Below are 14731 nucleotides of genomic sequence, written 5' to 3'. Positions count from 1 at the left end.
TAGCAGGCCTAATTGACTGTTTTCCTAACAAATGTGAGAGGCCTAGGAACGGAACTGAATGGAATATATTATGGCTATGCTTATCAGTGCATAACTGGTCTGAAAGCACAGCCTTGGTTGGGAATGACATCTTTTAATCAAATGGCTTTAGTGCCTGGTGACCGACTATAACTGCAGTTACAATGAAATAGTGTTCGCCCCAAGATTTCAACTTTTTGTGTGTATTCTACTCCCATTCTGCTATAACGGCTGGCTAGAATGCTTTCCCCACATCTGTCTTTTGACTGGCATAATAAATAATGAACTACGTGTGACGCAATAAAAGATTTAAATTAGATTAAATTAAAGATTCTACAGGATTCAAAAGAGAGATGGACTGGTAGTTCTGGACTGTAAATAGTATTATCACGCTAGCTATTTAACATGAATTTCAAAGTGACTTGTATCTCCTGGCTCCTTACCTCTAAAAAAGGGACGGGAGTTTTAGATGTCTAAAGGGCCTCTGGTGGCTCAACGGACTAAGTCTGTCTGTTATTAACACAGCTGCTTGCAATTACTGCAAGTTTTCGTCCCACCAGGCCCAAGGTTGACTCAGCCTTCCATCCTTTATAAGGTAGGTAAAATGAGGACCCAGATTGTTGGGGGCAATTAAGTTGACTTTGTATATAATATACAAATGGATGAAGACTATTGCTTAACACATTGTAAGCCGCCCTGAGTCTTCAGAGAAGGGCGGGATATAAATTCAAAAAAAAATAAAATGTGCCGCATAAATATCTTTAAGCTGAAACAAACAGCAATAAACCATTCACAAGGGATCATGCAAAATAATTAATGTACTGAATACTTAGGGTAAATAGAGAACAAAAATAAGCCCAGATTTTCTTTTCTTTTGTTTTGCTGTTTATTTCTATGAAGAAAAAAAAAACACTAAGAAATTTGCTCGCTGGAGATTTAATGATTTGTTTAGGTTGCAAGATTTAATTATTAACAAGATGAAAATAATATCTTTTGAGCCTTACTTCACAATGAATTAGTCTACCTGATTTGCAGAAACAAAAGGGAATATTGTAAGAGGGAATGTTGTGGTATACATGGTCCTCAGTTAACCACTGTTTGCTCAACAACCGTTCAATGTTAGCAGTGCTGAACAAGGAGACTTCTAGCGGGCCTTCATAGCAACCTCGCAGTCATATGATCACAATTCAGATGCTTGCAATCAGCTCACACTTATAATGGACACAACATCCTCCAGTCACATCATTACTATTTGAAACCTTCATTGCCAGCTCCAATGTGGAAAGTTAGTGGGGAAGTCAGCAAGTGATTGCAAATGGAAATCAGGTGACATTGCACCTAACAACCATGTGGGATTCACCTAATGACCACAAGTGGAACTGCAAGTTGTAAGTCAATACAGTCATTTGATGTCATGCTTTTGTCAAACACAGGAAATCAGGAGTCCAGGCAGTTCAAATGAGTATGTAGGTTTATCATGCACTAAAGCTGTCTACATAAATCTGAACAATTAACTGTCAAAGCAAATTGGTAGTAGATAAAAGTCAATGGAATTCAAGGTGAGCTGGACTTAGATCTCTTGTGGGCACAAAGAGACTTGAGACTGATGATGCATTTGACCCCTCCCTCAGGCTCGGCCTGGCCAATCTTATACAGTACAATCATGTCACTTAGCAATGGAGTTCCCAGTCCCAGTTATTACTGTTAACTGAGGACTACTTACATCTGATTGAATTTGAAATTTTTACAACAGAAATTTAGGATTTATCTATAAATTGTTGGGGAACTATAACTTAATTCTCAATATTGATTCTTAGAGTTGAATAGTGATTTTTAGTTTGTTAAAGCAATAGATTAAATTATTTATAGTTAGCTATGTTACACTGGAAATTATAACCTCTATATAAGATTTCTAAACCCTTGTTAAGTCATTGGATGTTACTTTTTTTGTTTTATGTAGTTTATAGATCTTTTTTAATCTTCCTCATAAAGTACCCAAAAATCCTTCAAAACAAAAAAGAAGGTTGGTTTATTGTTCTATGGCTTGAATAGAGTACATATAGGGGTATGGTAATAGAATACAGCAATAGAGTACATATAAGGGTAGGTAATATATTATATGTAGCAGCAGACTTTACCTCAGTTTTGTAGTAGTAGCAGTAGAAAAAAATGCATCTAATAATAAACAGCATCACAAATGCAAGAATGTTGCCTTAATTTTTGTATGTGAGAAGGAGACGCATAGGGGATGAGAGGAGTTGATAGCAATATGCGATCTAGGAGAGAATAGTAAAAATATAAAATCTATAAATTTATTATAAAATTATTACAGGTACATTTGCGATTATGCTGTTACTCTAGTGCAGCTGACTTACATCACATTCCACCCTCAGCATGTTATCCAAAATAATCCTAATATTATTACTCCCTTTCTCTTTTGTGAGAGATCCAGGGTAAAAGAACAATATTGTTCAAAAGGACTTTGAGAACTTTTTTCTCCAATGGAAAGCAGAACAAAGAGTAGCATCCATTTACTTTCTTATTTAGAGAAGGGAAGTAATGGCAATAGCTACCATCTTGCATTGTCTGGTACTCTGTGAAAAACTCCCTCACCCCAGATAGCAGATAGAATCTGGAGCTGAGCACAAGTAGTCCTGACTCCATTCATTCCTCAGATTGTGCCTGGACCAGTCTCTTCCATGGGTTCATTTTCTTGACATTTCCTTGCTCTTGCCAATAGCTTGGCTTCTCAACCTTTCAGAAGTTGAGAGAATGGTACAAAAGCATACAGTGTCTTTACAGCTTTGAAGCTTAGAAGATTTGGGTCTGGCTATATTCTTGTAGAAAACCACCAGGAAATTGTAAACAGCGTGGAGAGGGAGCACTATCTTTTCTGTGCTGGCTTTCAAAATTGAGATCAACCACCGAAAAGAAATTTAATTTAACCATTCTCAGCCTGAAGTCATAGGAGAACATTGGTTTCTTAGATGTGATAGTACTTTAGGCAGCATTAGAGTAAATTTTATAGAACTGTCAAAATAAAACATGGTTCAGTTCCATTTCCTCTCTGCAAAAGAGTTCCCACCCTAAAACAGACAACAAAGAACACAATAGACTGAGGGGAACTGTAGGACATGGGTTTTGCCCACGAAAATAGTTACGTATTGAGTAAACACTATTCTGTTCTAAAGAATAGAATAGAATAGAATAGAATAGAATAGAATAGAATAGAATAGAATAGAATAGAATAGAATAGAATAGAATAGAATAGAATAGAATAGAATAGAATAGAATTCTTTATTGGCCAAGGAGTTTGTCTTGGTGCATACATTCTCGGTGTACATAAAAGAAAAGATACATTTCTCAAGAATCATAAGGTACAACACTTAATAGTGATAGTCTTAGGGATAGTCAATCAAATCATATTAGAAAACAGTCAATATAAATCTTAAGGATACCAGCAACAAAGTTACAGTCATAGAGTCATAAGTGGGAGGGAATGTTCTTTCTAACCCCACCTTCAGTGATTGTTGCAAAGATAGGATTTCTTTGAAGCCATTTGCAGTCCTTTTGACAAGATGAAGGGTACAAATAAGATACATATAAAATACTTCCAGTATATTCAACATAATTTCTGCAGCCGTAAAAAGAACTTTCTTACCCACATCTCCCCCTAGTGTTGTGCCTTTTAACTGAGCATATAACATATACAGTGGTGCCTTTCTGTTGAAATGCAATCTTGCCCGAATTCTTGGCTGAGATGCATAGCGAGCGATTGCAACTCTCTCTGGGAAAGAGGCTTTTATCTTCAATGTACGCCAAAGTCTGCAGTGGCCACTCAATGTGTTCCTTTTTCAGGTGGAAGAGATAAACGTGGAGGCCCCATTCTAACATTTCCAGCCCGAAGCAATCATGACAGAATACGACAAGAGGACCTTAGGAGGCTCATTTCATACCTTGCATGTATCCCTAGGTAAGGGCATCTTTTGTGTATTATGGCTTGAAGCTGTGTGTCACTGCAGCAAAACAAAATCATTTTCAGGGGCTATATTTTGAGGATATATGACTGGACAAATGTGCTTTATTCTTTCATTCTGTCAATTTTGTATTCTGTGTTATACAATTTTTGTAGTTATGTAACTACAAGGAGAGCTTGTCCTGGAAGGAATGAAAGTAAGTATCAGGGAGAAAATGGTTTTGACAAAATTAGCTTTAAGCAGCATTGCTGTGATTTGACAAACAGCAATAGTGAAAGCATCCTTCCCATAACTTCACATCTTAATAGGTGAAGGCTTGAAGCTCACCTTGTGATCTTCTAATTATTGGTTGCCATGAAAACCCCTAGAAATGGTATTAATTCAAGGTTGACTCAGCCTTTCATCCTTCTGAGGTGGGTAAAATGAGGACCAAATTGTTGGGTGGCAATATGCTGACTCTGTAAACTGCTTAGAGGGGGCTGTAAAGCACTATAAAGCGGTATATAAGTCTAAGTGCTATTGCTATTAAGATGCAAGGGTGCTTTTCTGAAATTGTTCATTTTTGAGATAACTGCGTCTTGTTATGATTTGCAGAGCTTTTCAAAAATTTCAGTGCCAGGTTAGATTCTAGGCACTGCTAGTATCTGACTAGAAGAGCCAAGTCTGCTTCGTAAATTGTTGAGGGAGAAAATGAAAAAGACAGATGGGATGTGTGGCAAGAAGTGAAGCCAGAGGAGAGTGGGGCAGGCTTTTACACATACCCAGAACATGGTTAGGATTGCCTGCCATCTTAACTATGCTGGATAAAAATCTTTTTAAGTTTTTAAAAAATTATGGCTGGAAACAATATTTAGATAGGTAAAACTCCTAATAGGTAGCTAGATGAAAATGTAAACAGAATTGGCAGATGAATTACCCATTTTATACTTGTAATACAGCTTGCCTTTTTTTAATTGCTCTTTTATTTCCTTTCTAGTGAAGAGGTGTGCAAGCGAGGTTTCACAGTAATTGTAGATATGCGCGGATCAAAATGGGACTCTATTAAGCCACTTTTGAAGATCCTACAGGAATCCTTTCCATGTTGCATTCACGTTGCACTGATAATCAAGCCGGATAACTTTTGGCAGAAACAGCGGACTAACTTTGGCAGCTCCAAATTTGAATTTGAGGTAATGTATTGCAACAATGTGGGATTTATTTTTTACAATGTTGGGTGTGCCAAGCAAAGGGAAACCTGCCTTTTGAGCCTCTTTTCCAGATGTTTATATATTTAATACCTGCATTTGTTTAAAAAGAAAATCTGCATTGCTGAACCATGGGAGGAAATTACAAAGCAAGTTAGCTAGATTTAGAGTAAAGAGTCTGGGGAAAGGATGCAGCATTGCTTCATCTTCTAAGCAGACATTAAATACATACCTCCTTCTGCGATAGAAGAATAAACTAGAAAATACATAAATGCCAGTCATGACCCAACTTGGCTGGAAGTTATTTGCCTCTGCTTACTAATGAAGAACCATGCTGTTTAGGATATCTTTCTGCTATTTGAATATGGAAGAATGTTAGCAGATTTAAGCAACATGGTATAATCCTTCATATCTCACATACTCTCATAACAGCCTCACAATCTTTCTAATTTATTACTGTAATTAATGCAGCCACTGGATCTTCTATCCCCAATTCTGGAGTATCCTTTAGACAAGGCAGTATATTTCCTTAGGTTTCTGAAACTACTTTTTTGGAAGTTACTCACACCAATAGGTGGAAGATTCACCATTCATAAGAATCAAAATAGCTAGTAATCTCTTAGGTCTAATAATAGGCTCCACCTTTTAGCTAGTATCCAACCAACCAGCATTGTCTATTTTGGAACTCATTCCCATCATCGATATCCATGCTTCCTATCCCCCTGGTACCCCTGAGGACTGAGGCTGTAGAGTCTACTCTGAAAAACTAATCTAACAAGAAGTGCAGGAACATAGATCCTGAACCTATGACGCTCCTTCATGCTTCTATCAGGATTTTATTTAAAAGCCATCTGAAGGCAGACCGTATCAGAATATTAAAAAAGTAAGTTCCTTATTAGTAAAGAGTCTCAATATATGTTTGCATTTGATGATTTTCCGGGCTTCTCCTGTACCATGGTCAGTGGCATTCAGTATTGGCTTGGTGTTAGGAATAAAATCTTCTGATGCAAAATTATGTGTCAAGGACTTGGTCAGGAGACAGTAATCTTGTCCCACTGCATATCGCTGAATGCTTTGGGGGATGGAATAGTTGCTGCTGCTACTGATAGATGGATCTTTTTTTATGGCCTGGTGAAATGAGCTGTAGTAGGGATAACCAGTTTCTGTGAAACAAATATTTCACAGCAAGCACACTAACAAGTAACAGCTAGGAACACGTAGTCTTTGAATATGTTTCCCCAGTATTAAAATATATGTTTTATATGGAATATATGAATATGTTTTCCCAGGATTAGAATATATAAGAAGCAAGAGTAGTGCTTGTGGTAGTCCAGCGCATGCCTTCCTCCACACTACCTTCATTGAATATTCTTACTGTGCAGAGACTTTGCATTGGCATCTCCTCCTTATTTACACCATTTCAGCAAAGCAGATCATACCCTCTCTGGCAGAACGGGTGGGACAGGCATCAACCGCAAGGGATAGGCAGTCCCGCAAGTAAGCCATTCCCCTGCCACGCAGGGTGTCAAAAATGAAACCTAGCAACTTGAATTGCACTTAGAAGCCTACAGGGAGCCAGTGTGGCAAGTTGGCCTTAGTGTACGTATCATGGGGTGCCCACCATTTCACATGCCACTGCATAGTGGCTAGTCTGAGAATTCCAAATACTTTTCAAAGGTAGCCCCTTTGTAACCATCCAATTGGGAGCTGACTACGATACAAGTGACAGTGTCTCTCCTAGTCTAGGGACAGGTGCAACTGATGGGCAGGGTTTATTTGTGCAAAGATTTTCCTGGCTGCAATTGCTACTGGTTGCTCAAGCAGAAGCTGTCAGATTGCACACCAACTCTTCCTGAGGAACTCTAACCTCATTCAAAGTTAAGAATGAAAATTCGTTAGACCTTTTAGTGGGGGTATAAAACCCCCATCCCCTCAGTCTTGTCAGGGTTGAACTGAAGCGAGTTCTTCCCCATCCAGACCTGAATAGTCTCTAGGCACCATATGAAGACGTATAATGCTAATAGATAACTTCACCCAGGGTTTTAAAAATCTATATTCCAAACAGCAGTGGGAAGAAAATTAAAATTGTAGCGCCCTGCAAAACACGGACTGAGGGATGGATGCCACCCCCACCCCTCACCCCGACTGGAACCAGCTATAGGAACCACCACTGGCAGACTGTGCCTCCCACACCTGAGCTACTTCCTCAGCCAGAAAGTTTCCATGAATGATGGTAGTGAAAGCTGCTTAAGAGACCAAGGAGGGCCAGGAATTGTGTATACTACATCCATCCTGGCCTGTCTTGGTACTATTATATTTGCTTATTTCCCTTTTATATGCTGCAAATATAGCTCACAGGAATTGTGTTTCTTAAATTGATCCATTTTCTATGCCACTTAGGGAAGTGTTGCTGTCGGATGATTGATTAAATGGAGTAAATAGAACAGTGTTCAGGATTGCTTGATCAACGCAGCAGCAGTAGCAGCAATGGGTGAAATTGAACAATTACCTTTTGCAGAAAGCAGCATTCTAGCAGGAGAAGCTCATCACTTTTTTGATGTGTGGGAGGATTTGCTGCTGTGAAGTGTTAGGCTTCTACATATTTTTTTCAGAGAGCAAAGGCTGTACAAAGAGAACTGGGACATTTGTATTAAACTTCTAATTTTGGAGAAAGAGCTCTCCTTTGCTACTTATTTGAGGATGGAGTGTGATGGGGACTGTTGTTTGGGCCTACAAGTTTTGAAGCAGAATATCTCTAAAGTACCTACCATATTTTTCGGACTATAAGATGTTCCAGACTAAATGACGCACCTAGCTTTTGGGGTGGAAAACAAGGGGGAAAAATCTGCCTCTGCCTCACAGCAAACAGCAAACAGCCTGGTCAACTTCAGCACAGTCTGATTTAGCACGAGCAGCTATCCCTGCAGCCTGGAACAGGCCGAAAATGGAGTGCATGGAGACCAAAAATGGGACACACAGAGGCCAAAAATGGGGCACGTGGAGGCAGCGATGGGCAGTAGTGGTTATGGGTGGCGGCAGAAGCAATGGGTGGTGGCGATCCCCGTAGCCTGGAACAGCTGATAGGCGGTATTCCAGGAGGCAGATTCACCCGTCAATAAGCTGCTCATGCTAAATCAGGCTGTGCTGAAGCTGACCAAGCTGTTTGCCGCAAGGAGGCAAATTGGTGCGAGGCAGAGGCCAAAGGGTGGGGGCTGACAGGTGGGCAGGGCTTTGGCAACATTCACTCTATAAGACGCACAGACATTTCCACCCACCCCCCTTTTTTTGGGGGGAAGTGCATCTTATACACTGAAAAATATGTTATATTTTGATAGGTTGCTGGTTTGCACCATCACCGTTTTGTTTGCTCTGAAGAGCCAGAGAGAAAGAGAGATAAACTTTACATGCCCCTTGCCTTCATGGGGGTCTTATGTAATGGTTATACAATGCTGAACCAGATTACATGCAGTGCTCTGTTGTGAATACACACAGATGCTTCTCCACAAGTTTTAATGCTTCCCTGTGCACATTTGTGCATTAGATAAAGGTTCCAGGGAGAAGGGCCAATTGGCACATTCAGTATTGGAAGTAGAGTTTCTTGGCATGGTCTTATTCCCTGCTTTAGTGATAACTCTAGTTTGGATTAATTCATTTCTTGGGCTTTTGCAACAAGAATAGTGAAATTTGTAAATCTGAATTGGAGACGCCTCAGATTATTTTATTTTGTACCTTTCTATATTAGCCTTCTTTGCATGGAATTATGAATCCAAATTTTGGCTTCAAATTCTGACTTTTTAGGTGAACATTGAAATGAGATTTCCTAGTTCATATAGCTAATTGCATGATACAAGCTATGGGGGAACAGTTACAAAATATAAACCAGTATGGGTGACTGTTCTGGTATAGTGTTAAAATTCACCAGAAGAGCAAGTTAACCAGCGAACCGTCTTGGATTTTAAGATCAACAAAAGAGGTAGCTTTGTCTCATACATGAAATTAATAAGATTATGAGTCAGGATTCTGCCCACTGTGGTCTCCGTTCTCTCTCTCTCTCTCTCTCTCTCCAGAGAGAGAGAGAGAGAGAACTGTCAGGGTTCATCTATAGTTTTTCAGGAAGCAAAATTAAATATTTATAATTTAAGAAGACATTGCAATCTTGACTACTGGGAATTGAAGTTGACTCCACATATGAGTTTAGTACTTTGCATTAATGTGTGTTCGTTTCAGAGGGGGAATGTTTTTATCACTATCATCGTTAGACTTTATGCCACTATACACATACAAACATATATACATAAGTAGTCACAGATTACTGACCATTCTGTGACCATTCAATGGCTTACAATGGCACTGAAAAAGGAGGCTTATAACCAGTCATCAAACTTCCAGCTGTCACAGCACCTCCACAGTCATGTGATACCAGTCTGGATACTTGCCAACTGGCTTGCATTTATGGTGGTTGCAAAAACTCCCAGTCAAATGATCATCATTTACAACCTTCCCTGCTGGCTTCCCACCAGCACAGTCAATGGGGAAGGCAGAGGGAAGGTTGCAAATCACTCCAGTAAGTCGCTCACACCCACTTGGCATCAGCCACCCCAACCCTGCCACATCCTTACCATGTTTTGCGATCTGCCTGCACACCCTCCCCCTGTTAGACGGCAGCAATCCCCTGTCTCATCGTGCTTCACTTGCCTGCCAGCCTTTTTGCAAACTGCACGGGACTTGCTTAATAACCCACGATTCTCATTTAACGATGGGAATAATGGGGAATGCAAGGATTGCCATTGGCAAGCATTGCAGTCGCATGAAGTTGTACTTTATGTCCACATCGCTTAATGTTGAAAATACCAGTTCCAATTACTGTCATGAACCAAAGATTACCTGTAATGAACTGAGTTTGTTCTTATATGCCCGCGATTGAGAACTACCTATAAATGCAAGGTGAGACCAAATGAGTTACAGCTCTTTATATTCATGTTAAACTTTGTTTCCCTAATTCTGAAACTGATTCTTACCTTTTGCCTCAGAGATCACTTGATTTAAAAAAAAAAATCTATAGCCAGGCTATGTCTAGTGAAATCTTGGTTCAGCCACACCACTGGGAAACCTGGCCATCTTAAAATTATCATCTTTCAGGGTGATCTTGCCTAGTCTTAATTCATATCCTTTAGCCATTTATGAAAAGTGTTGAAAGAACCCCACATATATGGAGAAAAGATAGAGTGTTCAATAGAACAATTAAAACTGGTGTTACTTCATGTTCTGCTCATTGGGTTTCATATAACGTATGTTATTTGTCACTGCACCTAGTGTGCATATTTATGTGCTTTAATATACCATGCCACGTAGCTAACAATTAATCCTTGCTTTTCAGACAAACATGGTGTCTCTGGAAGGCCTTACCAAAGTTGTCGACCCTTCTCAGTTAACTCACGAATTTGATGGCTGTTTGGAATATAACCACGAAGAATGGATCGAAATCAGGGTTGCCTTTGAGGATTATATTAGCAATGCCACTCATATGCTGTCTAGGTTGGAGGAGCTGCAGGATATATTGGCCAAAAAGGATTTGCCTCAGGACTTGGAGGCAGCCAGGAGTATGATAGAGGAGCATTCACAACTGAAGAAAAAAGTCATTAAAGCTCCTATTGAGGACCTGGATTTGGAAGGGCAAAAGCTACTGCAGAGGATACAGAGCAGCGAGACTTTCCCCAAAAAGAACTCTGGGTCTGGAAATGCGGATCTACAGAACCTCTTGCCGAAAGTATCTACTATGTTGGACCGGCTGCACTCAACACGGCAGCATCTGCATCAGATGTGGCACGTACGGAAAGTGAAATTAGACCAATGCTTTCAGCTCAGACTTTTTGAGCAGGATGCAGAGAAGGTAAATGTCAACTTTTATGAGCTGATTTTAGGTGACATTAGCACTCGGTTCTGTGGTAGCATCCTGCATTTTTCCCTTTTAAAAGCTAGGTTTTATGATTCATCTGTTCTGGCCATTCAGGCATAGGGAGTATGTGATGATTAATGCTTCAGGAAGAAGAGGTGGCTTTTCTAGCAAATTATGATGTTGCAGAGCCCCGTTAGTTATTAAGCTCATCTGAAGCAGCCTTTTCCAAGCTGATGCCCACCAGATATGTGGGATTCTTTTAGTACAACTGGACACCAGTTTAAGGGAGGCAGTTGTAAATTATGATATGCACATAGGCAGAGAGCGCCATACATATATACATACATACTTAAAGAAAGAAAAAGAGGTAAGTGGAATTTTGGCCTCTAATTTTCAGATTCCTTAATTATTTTTTTTAAATAATCCGGTAGTTTTTTTAATCAAATGTTTATTGATTTTTATCCCTCCTTTTTTATTCTTCTACGTCCTTGATTGATGTTAATTCGGATACCAATCCTTTGCACAATTCAGAATAAATCATGCTGCAGAAACTTGCTATATCTAAAAAAACAAGACTAGGAAAAAGCATAAGATACTTTTTTGGAGTACTATTTATTTTTATTGTTATTACAGATCACTTTAACCTGGCTAATTTGATGATTTAGGCAAATTAATCATAACATTGGGAGTGAGATATCTTATTACCCTTACACATATGTACATGCTGTTCTCAGCCAAGGTTGGCTTCAAGTCTGGTTTGCAATTAGGATCCAACACAGAACAAACAACCCAATGAAATCATAATCAGTTCACTACTATTACTGTGGCCTGTTCTTTTTTGGGATTCCTGCCATTTTTATTTTTTTTTTGGCTGAAAATCAACATCTCTAAAGTTCTTTCTTTCACAGAGGGCTTTTTCAGGAAACCAGCAAGCTTTTAACCATACATTTTCATCAACAGCTAAAACATTGCAAAACTCTCAAGACAGTTATAGACCATTCCCTTCTGTTGAAATAGCTTTTTGAAGCTTCTATATGAGTAGAAGTCAAATAAAGGACATAGGCTGCATAGGCTTTCAGGCTATTCTAATTTCAGTCTTCAAATAGGGTCTTTCTCATAGCATTAGTTAATAATGGGAAGAGGGGGGATTTGGAGGAAACGTGGCAACTAAGGCTATGAAAAACGCTGAACCTTTTTGAATGCGAAGTATCCAGCTTTTAAGTGCAAAGTGCTCTGCTTGGAGTGGAAAACAACCATTCCAAGTAATTTGAGACACCTACTGTGTTTCCCCGAAAATAAACCTTTTCCTGAAAATAAGCCCTCCCTGAAAATATTTAAACGCATGCGCAGCCAGTTCAGGCCATTTCCTCTGGTTAGGGTTAGGGAGACAGAGCTAGAAATCAGGTAAGATGGTCTCACTCCATGCACCCCAAAATAATAAGACCTCCCTTATTTTGGGGTTCAAAAAAATATAAGACAGGATCTTATTTTCAGGGAAACATGGTATGAGTATCAACTACCATACTTTTCGGAGTATAAGATGCACTTTTGCCCCTCCTTAAAAGAGGATGGAAATGTTGGTACGTTTTATACACCAAATACAGTTATTTCTGGCCTCCCAAAGCCCTGTCCCTTTTGGGAGGCCTGCAGAGTGTTCCTGTGGGCTGGGGAGGGCAAAAAAGCCTGTTTTTGCGAAAAATGGACTCATTTTTTGCAAAAACAGGGTGCACAGAGGGCTTGGGAGGCCTGTAGTGTGCTCCAGGGGGCTCGGGTGGGCAAAAGCCTTTTTTTTTTTTTTTTTTGCTAACCTCTTCGAAATCTTGGTGCGTCTTATACACCGGTGCATCTTATAGTCCAAAAAATATGGTACTCTGTTTTGAGCTAGGAACACTTCCAGAGTGCTGGAAACCAGCAGTTTCACACCTAAAAAAAGTTCTTCATAGTTCAGACATAAATAAGAAATAGGAAATTGTGAATTTGAAAACAGTTCAATTTGGAATGTTGTGCATGTCCCTATTTTTTAGCCATGCCTTAATATTCCATTGTTTGGATTTCATTTTTATAGATATTCAAAAAATATATGGTGTTTTCTGTTTAGAGCTTTACAAGCTTTCTTAGCAGGTTGAATAGCTGAGAAGATCTGAATAGATTTTACTTAATTTATATCCTTACGCGGGGACAGATTTCCTGCGTGGAAAATTCATTGGATCCAGCATCCCATACATACAGGAAATGTTCCCCAAAATTTAAGATTCAGCAGGGGCTGGAGAGAAGCATCTGGAAATATATGATTGATTCATCCTTTTCTGCCAGTGACAACAGGAGATGATAAACATGATTTGGAACAAACTCTAACCTCATATTTTTTTTCTGTAGCTGAATACCCTGGAGAATTAAAATAAGTGAAAAGGATGTTGTTAGAATGTAACATACATTTGAGTTTTGCACTACTTTATTCTAAGCAAAAACATGTGGATATAATTGTATTTACGTTTCAGGTTTGCTATGTCTGATTATCATTATTATAATGAAGTAGGCTGGTCCATGAATGTTTATTCCATAAGAAATTCTGTATTCGGTGCTTTTAGAGATGCCGTAGCTCAAGTTGAACTGTTTTTGATTAGAACACAATTTTTACTTACTGTACTTTTGAATCAATATTTGTGTCTGCTGGGATTTCCTGCTTAATCTTTGCTATTAAAGTAAAGGCATCTGGGCAGCTGGCCTTATACTTACATTCAAATTCAGAGCTCTTTGGGGCATCTTGGTTTTACAGAGGTTTTCTTTATTACTTTGCTTATCTCTAGGGAGATGATAAGACAGACAAATTGGACAATGAACCCCGGCTTCAACTCCAGTACATAGCATTGGAGAATATTTGTGTTTGTTTGTTGTAGCAGCAGAGAATTATGGCTATAACACATGGGCTTGTATCAAAGCTTTAACAGATTTTAAAGCAGAGAACCACCCAAGATATTATTATTTGGATATTTTATAGCAGGGGTCTCCAACCTTGGTCCTTTTAAGACTTGTGGACTTCAACTCCCAGAGTCCCTCAGCCAGCAAAGCTGGCTGAGGAACTCTGGGAGTTAAAGTCCACAAGTCTTAAAGGGACCAAGGTTGGAGACCCCTGTTTTATAGGACTCTTTTAAATTACACCTATACCATCTTAACTAAATAGCTGCTAAGAAAACAAACAAGCATTCATTAGCCAATGAATAAATGCATAAAAAAAAACAGTTGCAGTTAAATGGTTTAACTTTCCTCCCCCAAATTCCAAATAGCCATGCCAAAACTTCACATTGATTGATATTCTCACTTCTAAGATCTTAAGTATAGCATGTAGTAAATTAAAACTTACTTTCTAAAACTTTCTAAATTAAAGCTCCCTCCTTGACGCATATCAATACCAAATTTAGGATACGAGTATCTTATTCAAAATTAGGAGTTGATGTCCTAAGTATTTTGGTTCAAAAGAGAATTTCTAATTTGTCTTGGACATATCTGACTGGGAAATATTCTATAATATATTAATTGAAATGTAGCCTGGATTTTTTTTAAAGGCTTTCTTTTAATTTAATCTCAAGTATCCATTTCTTTCACTTTATTGTTTATTTTAAAAAAGGCATTTATTTTGTAATTGTCTAAATTTAATT

The 14731-nt window shown here is 38.9% G+C and overlaps 1 protein-coding gene across 1 annotated transcript in view; it reads left to right on the top strand.

Moving 5' to 3' along the window:
• The window catches only part of TRIO (trio Rho guanine nucleotide exchange factor), a 319986-nt gene that overhangs the window by 105899 nt on the left and 199356 nt on the right, over window positions 1-14731 (top strand). The window contains exons 3-5 of the mRNA XM_058178800.1: window positions 3877-3991; window positions 4972-5164; window positions 10557-11069. Of these exons, the coding sequence (XP_058034783.1) occupies window positions 3877-3991; window positions 4972-5164; window positions 10557-11069 (821 nt within the window). The remainder of the gene's footprint in view (window positions 1-3876; window positions 3992-4971; window positions 5165-10556; window positions 11070-14731) is intronic.

The sequence above is a fragment of the Ahaetulla prasina genome, chromosome 3 (assembly GCF_028640845.1).
Source record: "Ahaetulla prasina isolate Xishuangbanna chromosome 3, ASM2864084v1, whole genome shotgun sequence".
NCBI classification, from domain to species: domain Eukaryota; kingdom Metazoa; phylum Chordata; class Lepidosauria; order Squamata; family Colubridae; genus Ahaetulla; species Ahaetulla prasina.
Note: the sequence above shows the minus strand (reverse complement) of the source record. Positions and strands in the feature narration are given on the sequence as shown.